Genomic DNA, 19,976 nt, shown 5'->3' on the forward strand with positions numbered 1-19,976 from the left:
CCAACTCTAACACATGACTATGCCTTTGGAAGTTAACTATTATTAGTTACCTATTAAAAGGGTCAGTGATTTTTTTCCCTCACTTTGCAAGGTACACTGCAACCAGCTTAAATTCTCTGCTGTACTTTGAGAGATTATTCAGTAAGCAAGTGCACAAATTAACAAGCAAGTCAGACTGGTCTCTCATTTCATTCAAGCTAGAGCCACTCTATAACTCGTTAAAAATTCACTGGTGACAGCTTAGAGAAAAGGTTTGTTTTCTTACAAGGTCATTTTCACTGCTTGAAATGGTACCATGTCTTTAATATTACTTCCAAAACTATTTAGGTTTTCATTTATAGGTGTAATGAAAGATTTAAATACCTACATTTGAAGACTGAGAATGCAGCCCTCTTTGACACAGAGCATATAAAACAAAATTTTCCAATATAGGCATGACCTAACATTTATATAAGTTATAAAATCCAGGGCCAGGAAAGTATTAACCTCTTAACCAGCACATGCATCAATGTCATGTTATCCCCCTGGCTATGTATCATGACATACTCAGATTGGCTTATACTAACAGTCTTTTGAAGGTCAGAAGTTGTTGGATAGACTGGAGTAAAATATTAACTAACTCTGTGCTCACGTTGTTCCCTCCTGTTTGACAGAGTCAAATACTTCCCATATATAACAAACAAACATACACTGTCACGAGAAAAATCACCTGAATACATAAACTGGCTTCTGCTAACAAGGATTAGATTCTCCTGATGGCATTAAAGAAGTAACCGGCTGTACAAGCTCTTGCAAAGCTTCAGAAACAAAGAAAATGAAAAATCACACAAACAACCCCCCTTCCCAACCCAGACTTACTGAAATAGTCCTAGCAGAGGAAAGTCCACAATAGTTAAATGACTATTTCAGATAAACAGGATTATTTTTTTATTATCCTATAGATGTGGTCCAATCCAACTCAAACAGAACTTTGCAGGACAATTTTGCTGAGAGGCTTTCTTGACTCTACATACAGCATAAAACCACTAGCTGCAGTTTCATGGTACTGTCTGCACCCAAGCCCACGCATGTATCCACCAAATAAATGGAGGAGTAAACTGCACAGAAATGAAGGACTGGAGGTGCTGGAACTTAAAGACACAGTCACCAACTTATGTATTCAGAGTGCTTTAGAGGCACATTTTATATTCTTGTTGACAACACTAATATTCTATAATTTGTCTGGTACTTCATTAAATGGGTCCTGAAAGCATGCATGATGCTATTACCAACTTCCTGTCCACACACAGAACAGACATGTTGGGCAAAACAAATCAAATCTGTCTTCCAAACTTTCCATATACAGTTCTAAAATAGGTGTTTCCAATAACAATACCTATTTAAGGAGTGTCTCCAGCTTTCCTTCCACCATCATACTTCTGTCTGTGTACCCTCCTTCTCTTCCCCCACTCCATCTGTGTTTGTACCACATTGAAAATCAATCAGAATCTCACCAGGCTTTTAGAAGGCTGGTAAAAAAGGGCAGAAAATGAAAGAGGGAGAAGGGTTAGGTCATGAAAGACGAAACACTGACTTGGTCCACTCATTCCACCATTTGACTCTGTACATAGTTTAGACTCGTAACCAAACAGCTTCTAGAACTGAAACAAAAAAGTGTTATTTCAACGTGGCAAAAGCTGCCTCACACAGACAGAGGAAAGAAAATACCCACAGTGGCATTTCAAATCCTAGATTACCTTCTCTAAATCTTTTTCAATTGTTGTGTATCTTGCTTGAGGTGAACATACCAGCCTCAGACACAGCATTCAGGATGCAGATTCAGATGAGTTATGGACGTATGGATGAGAGCACATATGATGTTTCCATGCCCAAGTAATTCTTATTACATAATTTGTTTCTTTTACTGCTATCAAGACCATGGGTTTTTAGCATGATTCCTTATAGTCCTGAGATTTCACTTCAGTGTGACACAAGGCATTGAGTTTTTTTCAGATATACATATATATATAATTTTAGAGTTACATACATTAAATCACTTAAAGTACCAAAGTGGTTTTGCAATGCTCCACACTTACATCTTCACTTTTCCCAGAGTAACTTGGCTAACCACTGTTCACTGGACAGTATTATTCCAAAATACGTTCTCAGAATATACTAGATTTAGTTATGTTTCATTTTACATTTCAACTAATTCCAAGCCATTTCTACAAAAAATGCATACAGAGTATATCTCAGTATCATTTGGAATGCTTCAGCCAGTTTTTAAGTTTCTGCTCTACATAGGAGATTTTTATTAGCTTTGAGGAAGACACATCATATTATAAGGTTAAGTAGAAAATGATTCAATAGTTACTTTTCATTTCAAAGGTCTTTACAGTTTGTACTAGATTCATCTAAATTAAAAAGATGGGAAAAAACAAACCCAAACCTTCTTCTCATGTACAGTACCAGAGATTTGTATTTTTTTCTTATCTTAAAAGAAGGTAATTTTAGTTCATAACATGTGCAGAAGGCAACCACTGTCTTTTGCTGTTCATACATTTGCTCTGGTAAAATTCCTTCTTCTCTTTAATTATAACATAATCATATGTAACACACACGTGTGTTAATGGTAACGTGATCACCAGCTTCATTGCATTCTTAAATGCCTTGATAAATTAATCAGCTCTAAACTCTGAGTGTCTTTATTATCGCTCTGAGAACAAGGTCAGACATATGACATGCCAAATAATTCAGTCAAGGTCAGGCTTAGATAAGCCTCTTCCTAGCGTGATGATTGCAGCTTTTTCTGAACAACATCATTTGTTCAGCCAGCTCCTCTAAATACAGATGTAAATTTGAAGTGCTGTGCAACAAAATTTGAAGTTTACAACTGCCCTCCTGAGCTGATACAATTTCAGTGGAATTAGAACAGTATTAGCTGTAATGTGCTACAACCTTCTACCTGCATCATTACATTCCAAAACCTATTTCCAAATTTTACTGAAACAGTGGCACTTCATCTACAGTGACAGAGCACTCATGGTTAAAATAGTATAATCCTGGACTGTTGGGTTGTAGAGTCAGATTAAATAACAGAAAATTTTCTGTGACATTAAAACTGGAGTAGAATTCATATTAATATCTGTTCTAGCACTTGCAGTTACGGAGAAATATATTCTTAATCAGAAAGACATTAATTTTGTAATTTATTATTAAATTAAAGGCAATTATTATCCCACTGAGGTATGTCATGGAAGAACAAAACTCTTCAGTCACAGCCATCTCAGTACCACCACGAGCAAAAGACATAATACAAAAATAAGTTAACAAGGTAAACTGTAGCAAAGAAAAAGAATATCTTAATATTAGTGACTTTATTTCAAATTCTCTATCAAAAAGAACCAGAAAACAGATAATGACAACAATAAAAACCCAACAAAAAAAACCCAAACTAGCACCATGTTAGTGAGCACGAGAAATGAATCATGATGACAAACAACCCTGCTCTGTTCTTCTATCAGATAGCCTTGAGTATGTTTCTAACATCATGTGCAAACAGATCTCTGTGGCATTCACACAGACTAAATGCACTGCACATTACTTGCCAGCCTATCTGACACCTCCAGCAGATGAAAATTCTGTTGATTTAACACTGGCATAAAAACTACTTCCTTTCTCCATGCTAAAACTTCCTTAACAGCCTGTATATCACAAAACACCTTTACTCACTGTACCAATCTGGATGATTTAGAAGCAACATGAGTACAAACACTCTTGTACATGGAGGTCCTGATACAACCTGATCTATCACACATCCATATCCACACTTTTGTATGACAAACCACTATTACAGCATTTACACTCCAGTTTTGCTCATAAAATACAACACAATGGCCCTTCCCACTAATCTTGGATGTAGGTTTCTTGTGCGCTGCCATCAGGTATGAATTTTTCCAGCTGGCAGTAATATATTTTTTAAAAAAAATTAACAGGCCAAGTAGCTTCAATTGTTTATGTCTCCTGGGTATTTCAGATTAATTATTAATATATAATTAGCAATATATATAAGAACACAGCAGATCAGTCAGGAAACTTCCTGCAGAGAATGGTTATAGTCTCCTGATAAATGATATATCAAACTGAACAACAAATCTTATCCAGCAGGCATAAAGATAATGCTGTGCTTCAAGAAATCACTGAGTACAAATACCAGCAAAATTAAAAAAAAACCCCAAAACCAAAAGAAAATACCACCTTCCAATTAAACATGTTAAAAGTTTTACTTCAAATAAAAACAAAAATTTCAACTCATATGGAAAGAGAACTGGTACTTAGACCACCATTAAACAAATAAATTTCACTTTTGTATGTGTTATTAAATTTACCATTAGATAGACTATGCCATGCAAGTAAATAAATGCTATTTATAAATATCACTAAGCCACAGCAACTCAGTCATAGAGCTGTTTCCCAGACCGTGTTATTGTTATGCCAAACAGACTACCCTTTCATTTCTTGTCAGTCGTAATTACAGCTCCATAATTGAAATACAGTAAATTACCATGCACTAACTTTGAAAAGATGGTTCATTGAGGTTGAGCTGTCACTACGATTACTGTGTAATAAAAAATGATAATTTAAATGTTCTACTTTTCTCTCAAAGAAAAAAACTAATTCAGTTCATGCAGCTCAGACAAGTCAAATACCTTCATGATGATGTAAAACAAAGAGAAACAACACATTTAAGTAATGATGAACAACCTCAACTACAAGTCCTAGGCTGCATAAACAAACTAGCAGTTATAAAATTTTCTAACCTCTGAAGAAAACTGCACATTTAAAACAAACATTTAAAAGGATAATCTTTTGTCAGAATTCAATCACACATTACCTATCCAGCATCTTCCACATGAGCTCCTACTTTGCTCACAGAGCATATAAAGCTTTGGAAACTTCTCTCCAGCTTCAAGCTTAATTTTCCCTTAATTTTCTGTGTTATGTTTTAGGTCACAACCAGCAGGATAACTACAACCCACCTAAGACCAGTGTAGGTAACAGACATAAATTAGCATGGATATTTCTAACCATAAAAGTGGGCAGTCCTGACATACTGGGCAAGCATGGTTTGCTTGCTGAAATTTTCTCAAACATTTGAGAAATAAAATGAGGGAATATAGAAAAAAGCTGTCACTGTAAAAAGAGTGCTCAAAACTTTAAGAGAATTGTCCTCATACCAAAAAGTCTTTCAATATCTGCTGAAATTTTCTCAAACAAATAAATTGAGGGAATATTGAAAAAAGCTGTCACTGTAAAAAGAATGCTCAAAACTTTAAGAGAATTGTCCTCATACCAAAAAGTCTTTCAATATGTTTCTACCTGCTGTCTCTATAAAGAAAATTTCACAAAGGACATCTTTTGGAAAACAACAATAAATACACACAACTGAAACCAGTTCCTATTCTCCCTCTCACGAAGACTTCCTGCAGATGCTGGAAAAGGCAATGCCTTCAGTTCTGTTTTCTTCCTGTCTGATTCAAAACACCCAAATCCCTGCTGTTTTCTTGTGCTCACAATCGTTTGCCTATTCAGTAAACAAGCTTAAGTTCAATAAATGAAAAGGACACAAAATTAAACACAAAACGCCACACTGATACTGAGAATTTGAATGGGCAAGGTGGAACAATGCAATCAGGGAACAGGATATGACACAAGAAGCTGAATGTAGGAACAGTGGCCTGCAAAGAACTGCAGAGAACTAGAAATTATTTCAACAGTATGACTGGCAAAGCACACTGGTGCTCTTCAAGGGCATCCTAAAGGTTTTCATGACTCTCTTTAACCCAGGACAAATGGTTCTCTGCACTATACTCCCACATATTCTCCCTCAAAGTTGGCAATTAAGCAAATGCAGTAAATAAGTGCTTGAAGAAAGGACCACAACTTCAGCTGTGACAAACAAGCAAAACATGAGATATGTATGAAATAAAACTTAATCTCAGCAGCCGAGAATCTCCTGGCCTAAATGTTTGCCTATTTTGCTAATAAAATAAGAGTATCTGAAAGCATCTGGTATACAGCATCTGAGAGAGGAAGAATCTTCCCCTGTAGAGGTAATTGTTAGCACTAATGTACCTCTGTTGCTCTCTCCAGGCTCTGTCGTAGATCCAGCAATTCTTTTTCATGTTGCTCTTTAAGTTTGTCCATCTCTGCGTCATGGCTGGATACCTCCTCTTTAAGTGCTCCTTTCAAAGCTGTGAGTTCTCTCTCTCTCTTTCTCAAAATCTCTTCTTGTTGATCTTTTGCTATCAATACTTCTTGTAGATCCTGTTTCATTTGCATCAGCTCCTAAAGCCCAAAATTAAACACTGTGTGTCAAATAGCCCCTGTAGATGTTCTGTTTATGTCTCACAAAAAGAAAGCAATTAAGGTCCCCAAGGACAACTTGGTTTCTTATGACTGACATATTCTTGACAGCTTTTATAGTAAGTTGAAAATTTGCTCAACCCTAATATTATTAGAAGTATAACATATAGCTGATGTTTTACATAATAGGTCAACATATCTGATGCTGCAAAATTATCAAAATATTTAATGGTGTACGTTATGGCATCTGCAAATAATGCAGGAGTCACTCCTACATGGTGATTTCACTAGCAAGGAGGTAGATAAGAACAAAGATAAAGCATTTTCCCCCAGCTGCAAGAGAAACAAACTCAGTGATAATTCTTTGCTTTCTTTTCTGCTGGAAAGAATAAATAACGCTGCTTCTTCCAGTGCTGAAGACAAAACAAGTGCTTCCCAACCAACTCCATATCTTCACACCCCTCCTCCTCCCACCAAGGTAACCCTAGAAGTCATCTCCCCTCTACAAATCTCTGGGAAGGAAGTGGAGAGTCAGTGAATCTGAAGACCAAAGATGCATACAAAAACACAATAACAGAAACAATCAAAAATGTACCGCTTCAAGAATTCTCTAATTTGGTATTTCTCCAACTGTGAATAATTGTACTTTCAAAAAGAATGCAGGCTTCCCCTGCACTGAAGGAGGATCAGGACATCTAAACCACTCTTGACACACATCACCTACTCTGCCATTAAAAGCCTACAATGGAAGGGATCCTACCACCATCCCAGCCATCATCTTCCTCTGTTTAATTATCAGTATTAACAGAAACTTTTTCTAACACTTTCTTTAAATCTCTGGAGCTAAGTCTGTCATTTCTTACTCAATCTCCACACAACATAGAGAAATTGATCACTATCACCTTTACAGCAACATTCTGTAAGATGTGGTTTTGACTCTTCCCTCACTTCTCCATTCAGACTGAAGTCCTTCTTCAAAGGTAATGTTTTTCAGTACTATCATCATCATCATTTGTGACATTTCCCTACTTTTCTTCAACTTTCAATTACAGCCTGAGATTTAAGACAGTAATTTAAGAGTAATCAAATCTCACCCATACAAAACAAGGTAGTTATTCTACTCAGCAGATCTTGCATACAAACATCTTTAATATTTCTGCACTGATACTCTTACACATCCTTATCAACAAATTTAATAAGCTGTGTTCTCTGTTTCATCATCAGCATATTAGTATAACCAGCCAATTCTGCTTTCATCCCAAGGTGGCAGAAACCCTGTAACTCTTTTGCTCCTCTCCAGCCTCATCCCTTCTCTCCCTGGTCCCACCAATAGAAAGTAAACAATTTAGAGACTGCTTTGTTGATTTCTTTTAATTTTTTTAGCTGAATCTCATCTGGCTTTGATAATATATACACCTTTCTTAAACTGATCTGCCCTGCTCTGACCCCAACTCCTAATTCCTAAAACTGACTGTGACTATTATCTGATAATAGTGCATAACTCACCAGTCTGTCAACCTGTTCTCCTGCCCCATAAAACAACGGTACTTACACTCTGTACTCCTTTTAGGGTTAATGTTGCTATCATAAAATACATTCTTAGGACCCCTAATAATGGTACATTGTTTTGGATTAATAGCAGAGGAAAAGCAAAGGCATGTATTTCTGTATCTTAGTCTCTACTTTTCATGCAATTTTTCTAATCCCCCTTCTGATACTTCACAATTTACCTCAATCAGAATCACTTTCTCCCCTTCATCAGTGTGTTTTGCATTATCCAGTTCATCATGCATCTCAGAGAGCTGGTCTTGAAGATCTCTGATCTCAGTCTGGTGTTTTTCCTGCTCCATCTTCACTTGAAAGAGCCTCATCAGTAAAAATCAGACAGGAGTTTTTTAACTTGTAGAAATACTAGTTTGTTCATTCAAGTACTAAAAAGACACACATTCCCATGTTACCCACAAGAGAGTGGGCTAAAATGAGGCAGAAAAATTAAATGTCAGAGGGGTAAAAATGAGAAATCTTCTAACTAGGTATTTAAGTGGTGAGTTGTATTTTATTTCAGACTGGGAACTCTAGTCATTGAACTGTTTCTACATTTCAAAGACTTGAACTATATATTTTGACTGTGAAATATTAAAAGCAATTTGCACTAAGAGGAAGATTATAATTTCAGCCATCTTTCTCTTCCTTCCAGATATTCTAAAGACATGACTCTTTTAAATGGTAGAAACATTTCCTACAGTAACAAATGTCATTTGTCTAGTTCCATCAAAATATTCTGGAGACACATGTACTTTTAATCTAAAAGGTTTATGAAAAGGTAAAATTTCAATGATAACTTTGCTAGAATTAACTCACTCCTCCAGGTTTTGCCTGAGTTCCGTCTCGTTTTCTTCCAGCTGCTTTTTTAAGGCTTCCTTTTCACATATACTTCGATCAAGCTGCAACTGAAGATCTTTCAGACTTGCTCGTGTAGCATCCCTCTCTTCTTTGGAATTTTGCTGATTCTGAATTTTGCACATGAAAAGTTAGGCAACATAATAGACAGCAGCTACATGATTAATACAGTTTGTCTCTCACTCTATGTCTGTCTCACTGCAATCAACAGATTAACATCTACCTCAGCAGATACTTAAGAAGTGCATGTGCTTAACACTTATTCACTGCTCCAAACTCCCTCTCAAATACTAAGAACTGATTTGTTACAAAGGGTAATAATGTTATGAGCAACCACCCCTTAAATAAAAAGTCTTCTGAAAAAGCACAGGTATATCTGGATTAAGAAGAATATGAAGCAAAAGGTATTTAGCTGGAGGATCAGTTGTCACTTATTTTTAAAAGTGTATTTGAAATAATCAAAGAAAGAAGCTTTATAACAATAAAGTGCTGTACCCTAACTTCCAGATCCAGTTTTTTCTCTAACTCTTCCACTTTCCTTTCAAGTTCTGCTTTTTGTTCCACCAATGCTTTCACTTCAGCCGAAGAATCCGAAACCTACAATTAAATAGAGACATTTATTCCCACAAAGCCAAGGTGTTCTTTGAGAATAGTTTCTCTTTTTTTAATCTAAAGCAAAGCTACAAGCAAGACTAACAAAGCGTAGCATCAACTGCCTGAGCTCACCAGGGATTTTTCATATGGGTCAGGCCAAGCTAAAATGTTCAAAGGAACCATGATTTGGTTTTCATAAAACTTCTTGGAAATTGCTCAAGGCATGTTGACAATAAAACAGAAAATATACAAATGTAAAGAAAAATTCAAATTAGGTAACATATGACTCAAATCATGTGTATTTTGGGTCAATTTCACTGAGATATCACTAATTACGCAAAATAGATATCAAAAGAAAGCATGCTCACACGTTAAGACAAGTTTTCAAATACATTTTTTAGGTAATTTCCTAGGATTTATTTTGCAAATAAATAATGCTGTCATTAATAACAAAAGCTACATGAGTCTCTCATGCTATGTCTGTCTCACTGCAACCAAAAGATTAACATTTATCTCTGCAAATAGATTTTATCTTTACCCAAGAAATTATATATGAATGTGTCTAATATTTTTCTTCATTACTCCAAGCTCCTTCTCAAATACTAAGAGATTTCTTTAAAAGGTTAACTGTGCTATGAGCAACTACATTTAAAACCTTCTGAAAAAGAACATCTAGATTAAGAAGAATATGAAGAAAAAAAATTTCATTTTTACTAGTTATAGCCCAGAATAAAATAATAGACAATAAGCATTTAATCCTTCTCATGCCATCAAAATTAAGCTATATTCCTGAGGGACTACACAAATAGCCTAGCAAAAGTCAGTAAGGGGATTCAGATTCTTAAGGCCCTGCCTGAATATTGCACCACTTTGACAAGCCAAAGCAAATTAAAAATTCCTTACCTGTGTCTTTCCAGCAGCTCTTGACTTTAAAGTCTGAATTTTCTCAAAAACCAAGTTCACTTTCCTCTTTGTTGCATCGTCATTATCAGGACTTCTAAAACAGACAGTACAAATAAGCAATGATATGATCAAGGTTACTATTTTGTTAATATCAAACCAAATTCAGACAGTCCAAATTAATAAAAATCTCCACAAAAACCCCCAAAATAATACAAACAAATCAGAAATTATCCTAACTATGATTTGCTAAAAATCTTCAAAGAGAGGAGTTACATTTTGTATTCCAAATGTTTTCTAAAAAGCCAACCAAACAAAAAAGACCACTGAACTCTTGAAGTGCAAATTTCTCCTGTAAAATTGGGACTGTGGAAAGACAGACATTCAGCATGTCTATTACTCAGACATATTGAAATAAGAAGTAGTTCTATGTTTTAGAAGTCCTGACTACTGCACCATAAAATAACACTTGAACAGGTCCCAGAACCTGCTATATCAGGAATGAAAAGAAATTTAAATGCATCATGTAGTTTTAATTAATTTAACCTTCCTTTACATTTCAGTAAGTTATCAGTAGAAAATACCCAGAGTTACAGGTGCACAAAGTATTAAAAGCACAGAGGGTTTCTGTCAAACCTTAGCAAATAACACTTCATTATTCTTGTTTAAAAAACCCAAAGGCTTAAAGTTCAATGAGGTACAATTTGAATTCTCCAATAACCTCTGTATTATACAAAGTTTAATTCCAGATGTATTTAAAAGACAAACCATATTCTAATTCACAAGTTTCAAGTGCATTCAATCATATCCTGTACAACACCTTATGTAAGTCCTGGTAGCCTGAGTATTTTGAGATCAGATAATGCCTTAGAGGACACAGCTGAGATACAGAATTGTGAAAGAGATGTTTCATTTAATTATAGCTTTCACTTTACTGTTTCACATTTCAAATGTAATAGCAGACAAATATTGAGAAAATGCAGTCTCTTATCCAAAAGTTACATATGTTTACTGACCCTTCCTTAAGGTAATTGTAAAGAATCTGCTTAGCAGTCTCTTCATTTGTTTGCTGTGCAAGGTCTTGCTGGCCCTTTAGGAGATCAGGAGTTGCCTAAAAGATAAAGATAAAAATCCTGTGAGAGTTGTAAATACAAACAGTATAATTGGAATTCCCCATTCTACCCTATTAGTGAAAACTTTCATGTGCTATGGACCTGAAGTTCTGAAAGATCCACTGGAGTTTTGCCTTAATGCAATAAGCAACCATATTCCGCATCAAAAGAAAAAAGAAAACAACTTGATTTTGCATACATATCTTTTCACATTCTACTTTTGTGCATCTATGCTTAAGAATCTTTATATTTGTTTGGCCTCACCATCTTCCTTTACCCATACAAAAATCAGTTCTTTTAAAAATCATGTTTTCTATACTTAAAACAACAACAAAAAATTATATTTACATTTCTCCAGAACAATCCCATTTGGAAGCATTGTATGATGGGAATTTGTTCTAATGAAGACCAGAAAAATACACAATTAACAATATGGCAGCTTTCATATGGTGGAGTGCAAAGGACAGCTTAAAGAATGAATTGAAAATTACCTGTATATTAGGGACAGATGAACATGTTTTTACAGAAATCTTCTTGGCTCCTGATTCAGGTGTAATTGTAATTCGGTTTGGCAACAACAAAGTAGAAGTTACTGTTTTAACTTCCTCTCTCTTACTCTGTCCTGGGAGTGTAGCTGATTTACCCATCAAGCTCTCTGTATCTGTTCCATTCTGTTTATGGTGTTGCAAAGAGCTGAAACAGCTGCTCTGAGTGTCTTTACTGGGCATTTGCAGTTTTCCAATACTTCGAGCAGGAATCTTTGTCTCTTTGGAAGGTGACTTTTGATCTCTGGGTAAGTGCTTGTGAAGGCAAACTTTAGATGGTCTCAGCAAGTGCTCAGTTGACTTACCCAAGCTTTTACTGAATTCACCTAAATAACCTGAATTTACATCAAGTCCTAATGACAAGGCACTATCAACGCTTCTTGATCTTTTACGATCATCTGGATGAATTCTGTTCCTTTTTCCTGACCTGCCTCTTCTGTGAGCATCAATTTTCTTATCAAACTTTTCAATTAGCTGATCTACCCCTGGAAGTGAACCAGTGTCAATATCACGACCAGTTCCCGGCAAGAATGGAATGTATCTCCTGTTTTCATGGCGGTTAACATTGTCCGCGTAGATGGCGTACTCTTGGTCATCCAGTAAAAATCTGTACAAGGAATTGGCAGAAGTGGGAGTAGCCGATGAGGACGAGGATCTTCGGGAGTCATTCAGTACTGGCCCAGAGGAATCTTGCCTGCGGAAGGGAAGGACATCTGGCCTGGGTTTCTTTGTCTCGGGATAAGCAGTGGGACTAACACAGGGGGATCCTCCTGCAGGTGAAAGTGACTCTGAAGCACACACGTCACCGGGGCTGATCGTGCTACTGGGACACTCCTGCAGCTGCTTATTTACATCTTCTACTGACCTGTTCAGATGTATTTTCTTTGAATTTGCTTTGGTTGACTCTGCAAAGCAGGTATTTGTTTTCTGTAGTGACACTACTTTAGATGAGGAAATCCTAGGCTTTGCTTCAGTTTTTTCATCTGCAAAAGACTTAGACTTACTGCATACAGAAGACTGGTAATTATCCAAGTTCAAGTTATTTTTTTCAGGATCATAAGGCTGCAAAAGTTCAGGATGTCTTTGAAAATTCAACAAATTTGAGGATTTCATAGTTTCATCTTTAAAATCTGGCATTCCACTTTCCTTGTCATTGACACTGGTTATCTGCAGTTTTTTAGGCATAGAGGGTTGCATGTGCTGTGTTCCAGCAAATTTTGTATGTTCACTGATTTTGTCCTCCAACTTAAAAGCAGTATTGGAGTCCATGGCTGGCTTGCTTACAGTGTGAGGAACGACCTGCTGTTCTTTTCCAGGAGGAGGAGGATTTTCTGGCAAACATCCTTCCGTATTGTTCAGTACTATGTAAGGATGTCCATCGATTCCTTGGACTCTAATGCTGACACCGTAAGACCCTGTCCTAGAATTTTGCACATTTTTAGTTTTTTGAGTCTCTTCACTTGCAAGTTCAAGAGTGACTTCATAGTCCTGCTGCATGTGCTTAAAACCAGCAAAATATGGCTCCATGTCTATCAGAGGATTATATCTGAACAGGAGAAAAATTACAAAATTCTCATTGTTTTAAGTAAGTTAGATTATTTCATTAATTACTTTATTCTACCATTCAATGTGATGATGAAGACTAATGGCAATAACGCAGGGAAATCAATATCCAAGCTCTATCAAGCCCAAAGCGAATACATTGTGATACAAAGACAATGTCAGACTGACACATTCTGATCAATGTCATGTCATTTTATGAATGTTACCTTCACTGAGTTTGTGCTCATTGCTTTGGAATCAAATTACTTTAAATATAAGCAACTCTGGTACAATTTTCTGAGTCAAAGCATGACTTCTGGGTATTTCCACTATATTTACTGAAGACTGTACCCTTCACAAACCACTGATCATTTTAAAGCCAGCATTTAGTACCAGCCATATTAACATTTAAACATAAGCCCATGAGAAAAAAACCCAACCAGGCAATTTAAGGTTTTATGAGTTTCAGGTAACTAAAGCACTGCAAGGAAGATCAACATCCTCATTCCTTTGAGTTGTGGTTTTTACGTACTTGGGTTTCAACATTCGTTTCTAATGACATCTGAAAATAAACTTTTTCATTTATTATCTCATTGTCATCCCTAAGAATAAACTTTCCTACAGATTAATTTAACAATCTCCCAAATGCAAGCTTGTTCCAAAAAACTCCAGTTGCTATTTTAAAACAAGATAATTTGCTGAGCAACAAAAACACTGCTGTATTTCCAAGGCTGACAGTGCCTTTTTCAGATCCAACAGGAATGCTAACTCCAGCCTATATGTGCCAAAATTGTTTCAATCTAGGAAACAATAAATGCAACCCTACCTGTGTTTTTAATGTTAAATGCCATTCTTTCTTTCTCTAACAGCTGGGTTTGCAGGCAGATTTACTTTAGTCTGTTGCAGATTATGAGCCAACTGTCTAAAGGCAGAGGCAGTGCAGTGACAGTACGAGTGTGTCTATAAAAGAATGAAACACAAGACTGTGAGTCCAATACAAAACCTGGAGGGAATAAACTTTTGAACTGAGCTGGGGCGTTGAGTCATCACTGCGGCCTGACAAACCCAAGATCACTGAGCGATGGTAATCAGCAAGAGGAAACCAAAACAACAGGATGCCTCATGGAAAAACAACCCTCTGCAGCCAGTTTCACTCTCCTGTCTATCTCAGCGTGAACCACCTCCCTCAGATACTCTAGTCAAGAGCAGAGTTCTCATTTCTTCCCGACAGCAAATGAAAAAGTTTGGCTCAATATTCATAGTACACTAATTTCTACCCAATTCCTCCTGCTAGCAGGAAAGCTCCCCTCAAAAACCTCTTCCTCTCTAACACCCAGCTCCAGCTCCTCCTCAGCAGCAATACATTACAATTACAATATGTCTGTTTGGGGGTGACTGCAAAAGAAGTGCTTTCAAACTCATTGCAAAGTTGCTAAAATATTAAATAACCACAAAAAACCCCAAACAATCCCCATCCCCTCAAAAACAACCACAGAACAACTCCCCTACTATATAGGGAAACAATATTTAGGTTAATAATCTACCTTAAAATAATGTTTAATTTGTCTCTAAAACCATAAAGAAGTATGTGTATTTGTCTTCTTCATAAGCATTGTATTAACAAAACTCTTAATTTTACTGTACAAAAGGATAAAACCTTGTAGAAATAAAAGAGCTGAGCAAACAATTTTTTAAACAACACATTTTATCTTTCTGGAACTGAGAAAAAAAGATTACTTTTATAAATTCCCATGACTTCAACAAGAAAACAAGACAGATTACCCTGCTATTCCAAAATTTCAAGGTTTTACATAGAATTTCTATTTTATAGGATGCTGAACTGCATTGGGTAATACTCACATGAACTACATAATATCAAATAGTTGTTTTACAATACACAATAAAGTGGTTTTGCAATTTTGTAAGCATTTTTAAATTAAAGAAAAAGCACTACTGGCTTTCATCACACACAGCCTTTCTGAGGAAATCCTGAAACTATGTTAATTGATTAATTACAGTTACAGTCATTCTCCTGCACACTCATTGTACAGTCACATCTCAGGCTCTGGCAGGGTTACAGCAATAGAGGAGGACAAGAGGACTGAAGCTGCTCCTCTCCCATCTGTCTGCCCCACTCCTCTGACAGATGTCACCATGTCAAAAATGAGAACATCTGAAAACTCTGCTGGCTCAGTACACACCTCAGCCATGAAAACCTGCAGGCTGGCATACTCGGGTAAGCGAAATCAGCTTGTGCTCCATGCTGTGACCGACTGAAATCCTGACATCTGATCCAGTGCAGGAGCTGACAGCGGGGACCCTGACAGCTACAACTGCCCGGTTTTAATCTTCTGTAAGGCTGCTGAAGCCCTCAAATGTTATGACAAAACAGTCTGTTTACCCTTCAGCTTATGAAGGGAGGTTAGATAGTTAAATGGCAGCTGGGAAGGCAATTTCCCTGTTTGTGCGGCTCTTTGATACATACTTGAAGTTAAAAAAAATAAAGAAGCTTTTTTTTTTTACATAGAGAGTGACATAAATCCTAATTCCAGGTTTTCTACCAAAGCAATTCATTAAATTTCAAACAGTACTGTCTTGCTAGTAATTTTATTTACTATCTCAGAGATTAAAAATACAATTTTCAAAAAACAGAAGCAATGACTCTATTAAAGTTTTAAATAGGTGAAAGACTGTCATTCTATTATGAAACCAGTTCCTATCTCCTATCTTGAAGCATCATTACAACACCACATACAAATTAATCAGGATGCAAGAAAAAAACAGTTCAATAAATTATTTTCTTTTGAAAATATTCTACTTGCTAAAACAGATAATATAGTCGAGGACACACAATCATAAGGATCTTGCTATCAGGTCAGCAAGTAAGGTACCACAGAATGATGGGATCACCTATTTGGTCAGCAACATGGCCTTGGACTGCTGGAGGCGAGCAGAAAATTTCAAACTGAATTTATGTTTTAACTTCATCATCAGGGATAGCAACCTTTAAAAACTTCTGTGAACAAATAAACAAAACTGGAACTCAAAGCTGCTCAAGCCTTTCAGTTTTGAAACTTCTTCCTAAAGTAAGACTTCACAAAGATGTTTAAACACTCATTCTAAATACTGACTTCAGTGGGTATGGAAGTCCCACATTTTATCATTACTCAGAAACGGTCCCATTTTTCTGAACAACTTCTTTTTGCCAAAAACAGAAACTATGACTTTTTTTTGTTTATAAAGAGAACTTGTCAGCAGAGGTTTTCATACCTGAAAATCCAATACTCTGCATGTTCTTCTGTAGCACTTTGTTGTTCAGTGGTGATATGATACTCTACAAAGAACCACAGGAGATGAACACTGAAGGTTTAACCGGTCAAAAACTTTTTTTTTAATTCCTTAAAAACATTTCCTTTCACAGCTACTTTATAGCTAGCTAACAGGAGCTATGTGAGACCTGCTCACAATAAAGAAAACCTCTGTCATGTGGAACCCTGGCTGCTCTCCCTGAAAACATGGGCAGAAAAGAGAGCCTTTGAGAAACATACTGCTGTGCCAGACGTGTCTCTTCCCTTCTTAACATTACAGCATCACAAAGGCATGGAATTGTCTCCACCACCCGTTTCAATTCTTTAGCCAAATCTACAAAGCAGATTTATTCAGAAAAATTGCTTTCCCAGTCCTGTAAAATGCCAAACTGCATGAGAAGCTTGCTCTCCTGTATCCTGCCCACACACCCTCATTAAAAAGCACATCTCACCTTGTGCTCCAGCCTATGAGCCAAGCACCTGCTCTGGACAGACAGACAGACACACAGTCCAGGCATGGTGACCAGCATGGGGTACACACTGTCCCTGTGTTCTCTGGTACACACTATGATCCCTGGCCTCCTGAAGGAGCCACATATCCTTCAAAGGGACTGCCTCACACTACACGTATGCTCCTTTTGCTACATCTAGTGAGGGAATATGGAGGAATAAAAGAGATCTGTCTTTTTTTATGGCACTAGGACTCCTCCCTGGCTCCCTTAATGTCAGAAAACCAGGAACTCCCCCACATCCAATACACAATCCTGAGTCTCCTAAGACTGGATTACCTGAGGATTTTTCATTAAAGGAAAAGATGGACATATCCCATTATCTCCTCTTTGGATGACAGAACTTTGAGAATTCTGAGAATTTTAAAATACTTCAGGCTAAATTACAAATGATACATGGTTCCATGTAAATTACTTCCAAATTTTTATTACCACAAGAAAAAAAAATCCTCATGGCCCACATTATTTAATCAGTGTCTTTTTTGAAAAAGCGGGATGTAACAGTCCATGAATGTTTACTTCAGATATTTCACATGCACAGCAAAATGTCAGGAAGGAACTATAAAATTTGTTCTCCAGCCTTACATAACACTGAGCTTGCTCTCCAAGCTAAATAATGGATTCTCTGTGCAGCTGACTATTCAGAAAGTATCAGCAACATCACACAAAGTGGGTGTTAGGTCAATAATAAATGACAGTGTTATGGAAAAAGGACAGGAAATAACTTTATGAGAGGAGAGGAAGGAAAACTTACATACTGGGAGGGTAAAGAAAAGGAAGCAGACAGGATAATTCATGGAAAGACCAAAACTGTAATGTTTTCACACTTGATGGAAAACATTCTCACAAACATGCCTTGCAAGTATGAGGGGAAACTTCATCGTTGTCAATCCTACCTACAATTTGCTTCTGCCAAAGAAAAATGGGCCTGGTTGCTGTCCCTTTTAGTCCGTGTGGAAGGAAGATAGCTCTGAAGGAGGATAAATTTATTTGATCTACTGCTTACAGAGAGCAGAAGGGAGAAAAGTGCAATTTTAAAATTCTAGATATGGGGCTGTAAAAAAAGACAGTAAAACTCATTTAAGAGCGAACTGACAATATCCAGGCAATAGAAAGACATCTGAAAAAAGTCTGCCATTTTTCCAACTGATTCCTTATTGCCATTTAAGATTTCTTCCTACTTGAGGCTTTTTGTCTACATAAAATTATATTTATAGCACACATGGCAGTTACTCCTCCCAGTTATTAGAAAGAAAATTATGATAGTTACAGTATACAATGAAACTGTCACATTTTGGTTTTCCCCAGGACTGTCTGTAAACTGCCACTCCCTGTCTAGTGGTCAAAATTCAAAACTTTCAAAAAGTTTATAAAAAAGGATTTTCTAACAATATATCGTGTCATTCTATATCTGCAGGCATCAGTGATTTTCTAACAATATATCGTGTCATTCTATATCTGCAGGCATCAGTGAGGAAAAAAAAAATACTCATTTATTTTATTATTGCTGTTGGCGTTTCTGATGACAGCATCAAAGACCTACCTAAAATTTCTATAAATGAAATAAAAAACCACTGAGTTTTCAAATATTCATTCCCTTTTAAACCAGCCCAAAAGCTTCATGTCCCATCTCTTCTTCCTACTTGTTGGAAGGAAAGATATGGTGACAAATTCTATACGTGAAAACAATCAGGAGTTTCTGTGAACCTAAGCCACACAGCATGTATTTTTCAAAATTCCATATACCAGTGTTAGACTGCAAGGACTTATGCTTGGTATCACACAGACACAAGACCAAACCAAGGCATCTCTTCAGCATCCAAGGCAGGTCTGACCTATCACTGTAGGCAGAATTTGTCTTACATATTTCATAAAAAGCTAGCAAATTCTTCCAAACCCACTCCGTCTAAATGCACTTAACCCTACACGCCCTGCACCACCGCAGCTCCAGTCCCCCCATGCACGTGCATTAGTGACTGGTGCACAGAGGAGAGGAGCAGGTTCGAGCTGCTGCATCCCACTGTGGTTGCAGGGCTGTATCCAACCCTGCGCTGCTGCTGCAGGGAGATCACAGCCACTGCCAGCCCAGGCTGTGCACAGTGCCACGGAGAAAAGCGACTGCTGGAGGACCACCCACCCACACTGCCCGTGGCCAATATTCTTCCAAAACCACTCCGTCTAAATGCACTTAACCCTACACGCCCTGCACCACCGCAGCTCCAGTCCCCCCATGCACGTGCATTAGTGACTGGTGCCGTGCACAGAGGAGAGGAGCAGGTTTGAGCTGCTGCATCCCACTGTGGTTGCAGGGCTGTATCCAACCCTGCGCTGCTGCTGCAGGGAGATCACAGCCACTGCCAGCCCAGGCTGTGCACAGTGCCACGGAGAAAAGCGACTGCTGGAGGACCACCCACCCACACTGCCCGTGGCCATGCAGGCCTCCCTCTGAGCAGCAATTCCAGCCCCCACACCAGCAGCCATGTAGGTCTGTGCCTGCCAAGAACACGACAGGAGTTGGTTTCTTTCTCCTTTAACCAAGCTGTGATTAAGTAAAGGAGTCATATAGCTTTGGGTGCATAATGAAACATGAAGTCCAGCCAGGAACACTGACTCAGAGAAATACCTTTTTATAGGAAGTATTTCAACATTTCTCAATTAATTGCTTTCATTTTTATTCTGTGAAAAAAAAACTCACTCTTTTCTGATTTCAGATGGCAGTCT

General features: G+C 37.3%; 1 protein-coding gene across 13 annotated transcripts in view; it reads right to left on the reverse strand.

The window, feature by feature from the left end:
- The window catches only part of CGNL1 (cingulin like 1), a 55,116-nt gene that overhangs the window by 27,075 nt on the left and 8,065 nt on the right, over positions 1–19,976 (reverse strand). For 5 of the 13 annotated variants that reach the window (XM_041418744.1, XM_041418743.1, XM_041418750.1 and 2 more), the window contains exons 2-10: positions 16,709–16,772; positions 14,265–14,398; positions 11,843–13,442; positions 11,256–11,350; positions 10,243–10,336; positions 9,241–9,342; positions 8,707–8,855; positions 8,076–8,211; positions 6,115–6,327 (exon numbers count right to left, since the gene is read on the reverse strand). In XM_041418744.1, coding sequence (XP_041274678.1) covers positions 6,115–6,327; positions 8,076–8,211; positions 8,707–8,855; positions 9,241–9,342; positions 10,243–10,336; positions 11,256–11,350; positions 11,843–13,423 — 2,370 coding nt within the window. In that variant the 5' untranslated portion in view covers positions 13,424–13,442; positions 14,265–14,398; positions 16,709–16,772. The remainder of the gene's footprint in view (positions 1–6,114; positions 6,328–8,075; positions 8,212–8,706; positions 8,856–9,240; positions 9,343–10,242; positions 10,337–11,255; positions 11,351–11,842; positions 13,443–14,264; positions 14,399–16,708; positions 16,773–19,976) is intronic. The other 8 variants (XM_041418741.1, XM_041418747.1, XM_041418745.1 and 5 more) reach the window with 4 other exon arrangements.

Source organism: Onychostruthus taczanowskii, unplaced genomic scaffold (genome assembly GCF_017590055.1).
Source record: "Onychostruthus taczanowskii isolate IOZ18803 unplaced genomic scaffold, ASM1759005v1 scaffold6, whole genome shotgun sequence".
NCBI lineage: Eukaryota > Metazoa > Chordata > Aves > Passeriformes > Passeridae > Onychostruthus > Onychostruthus taczanowskii.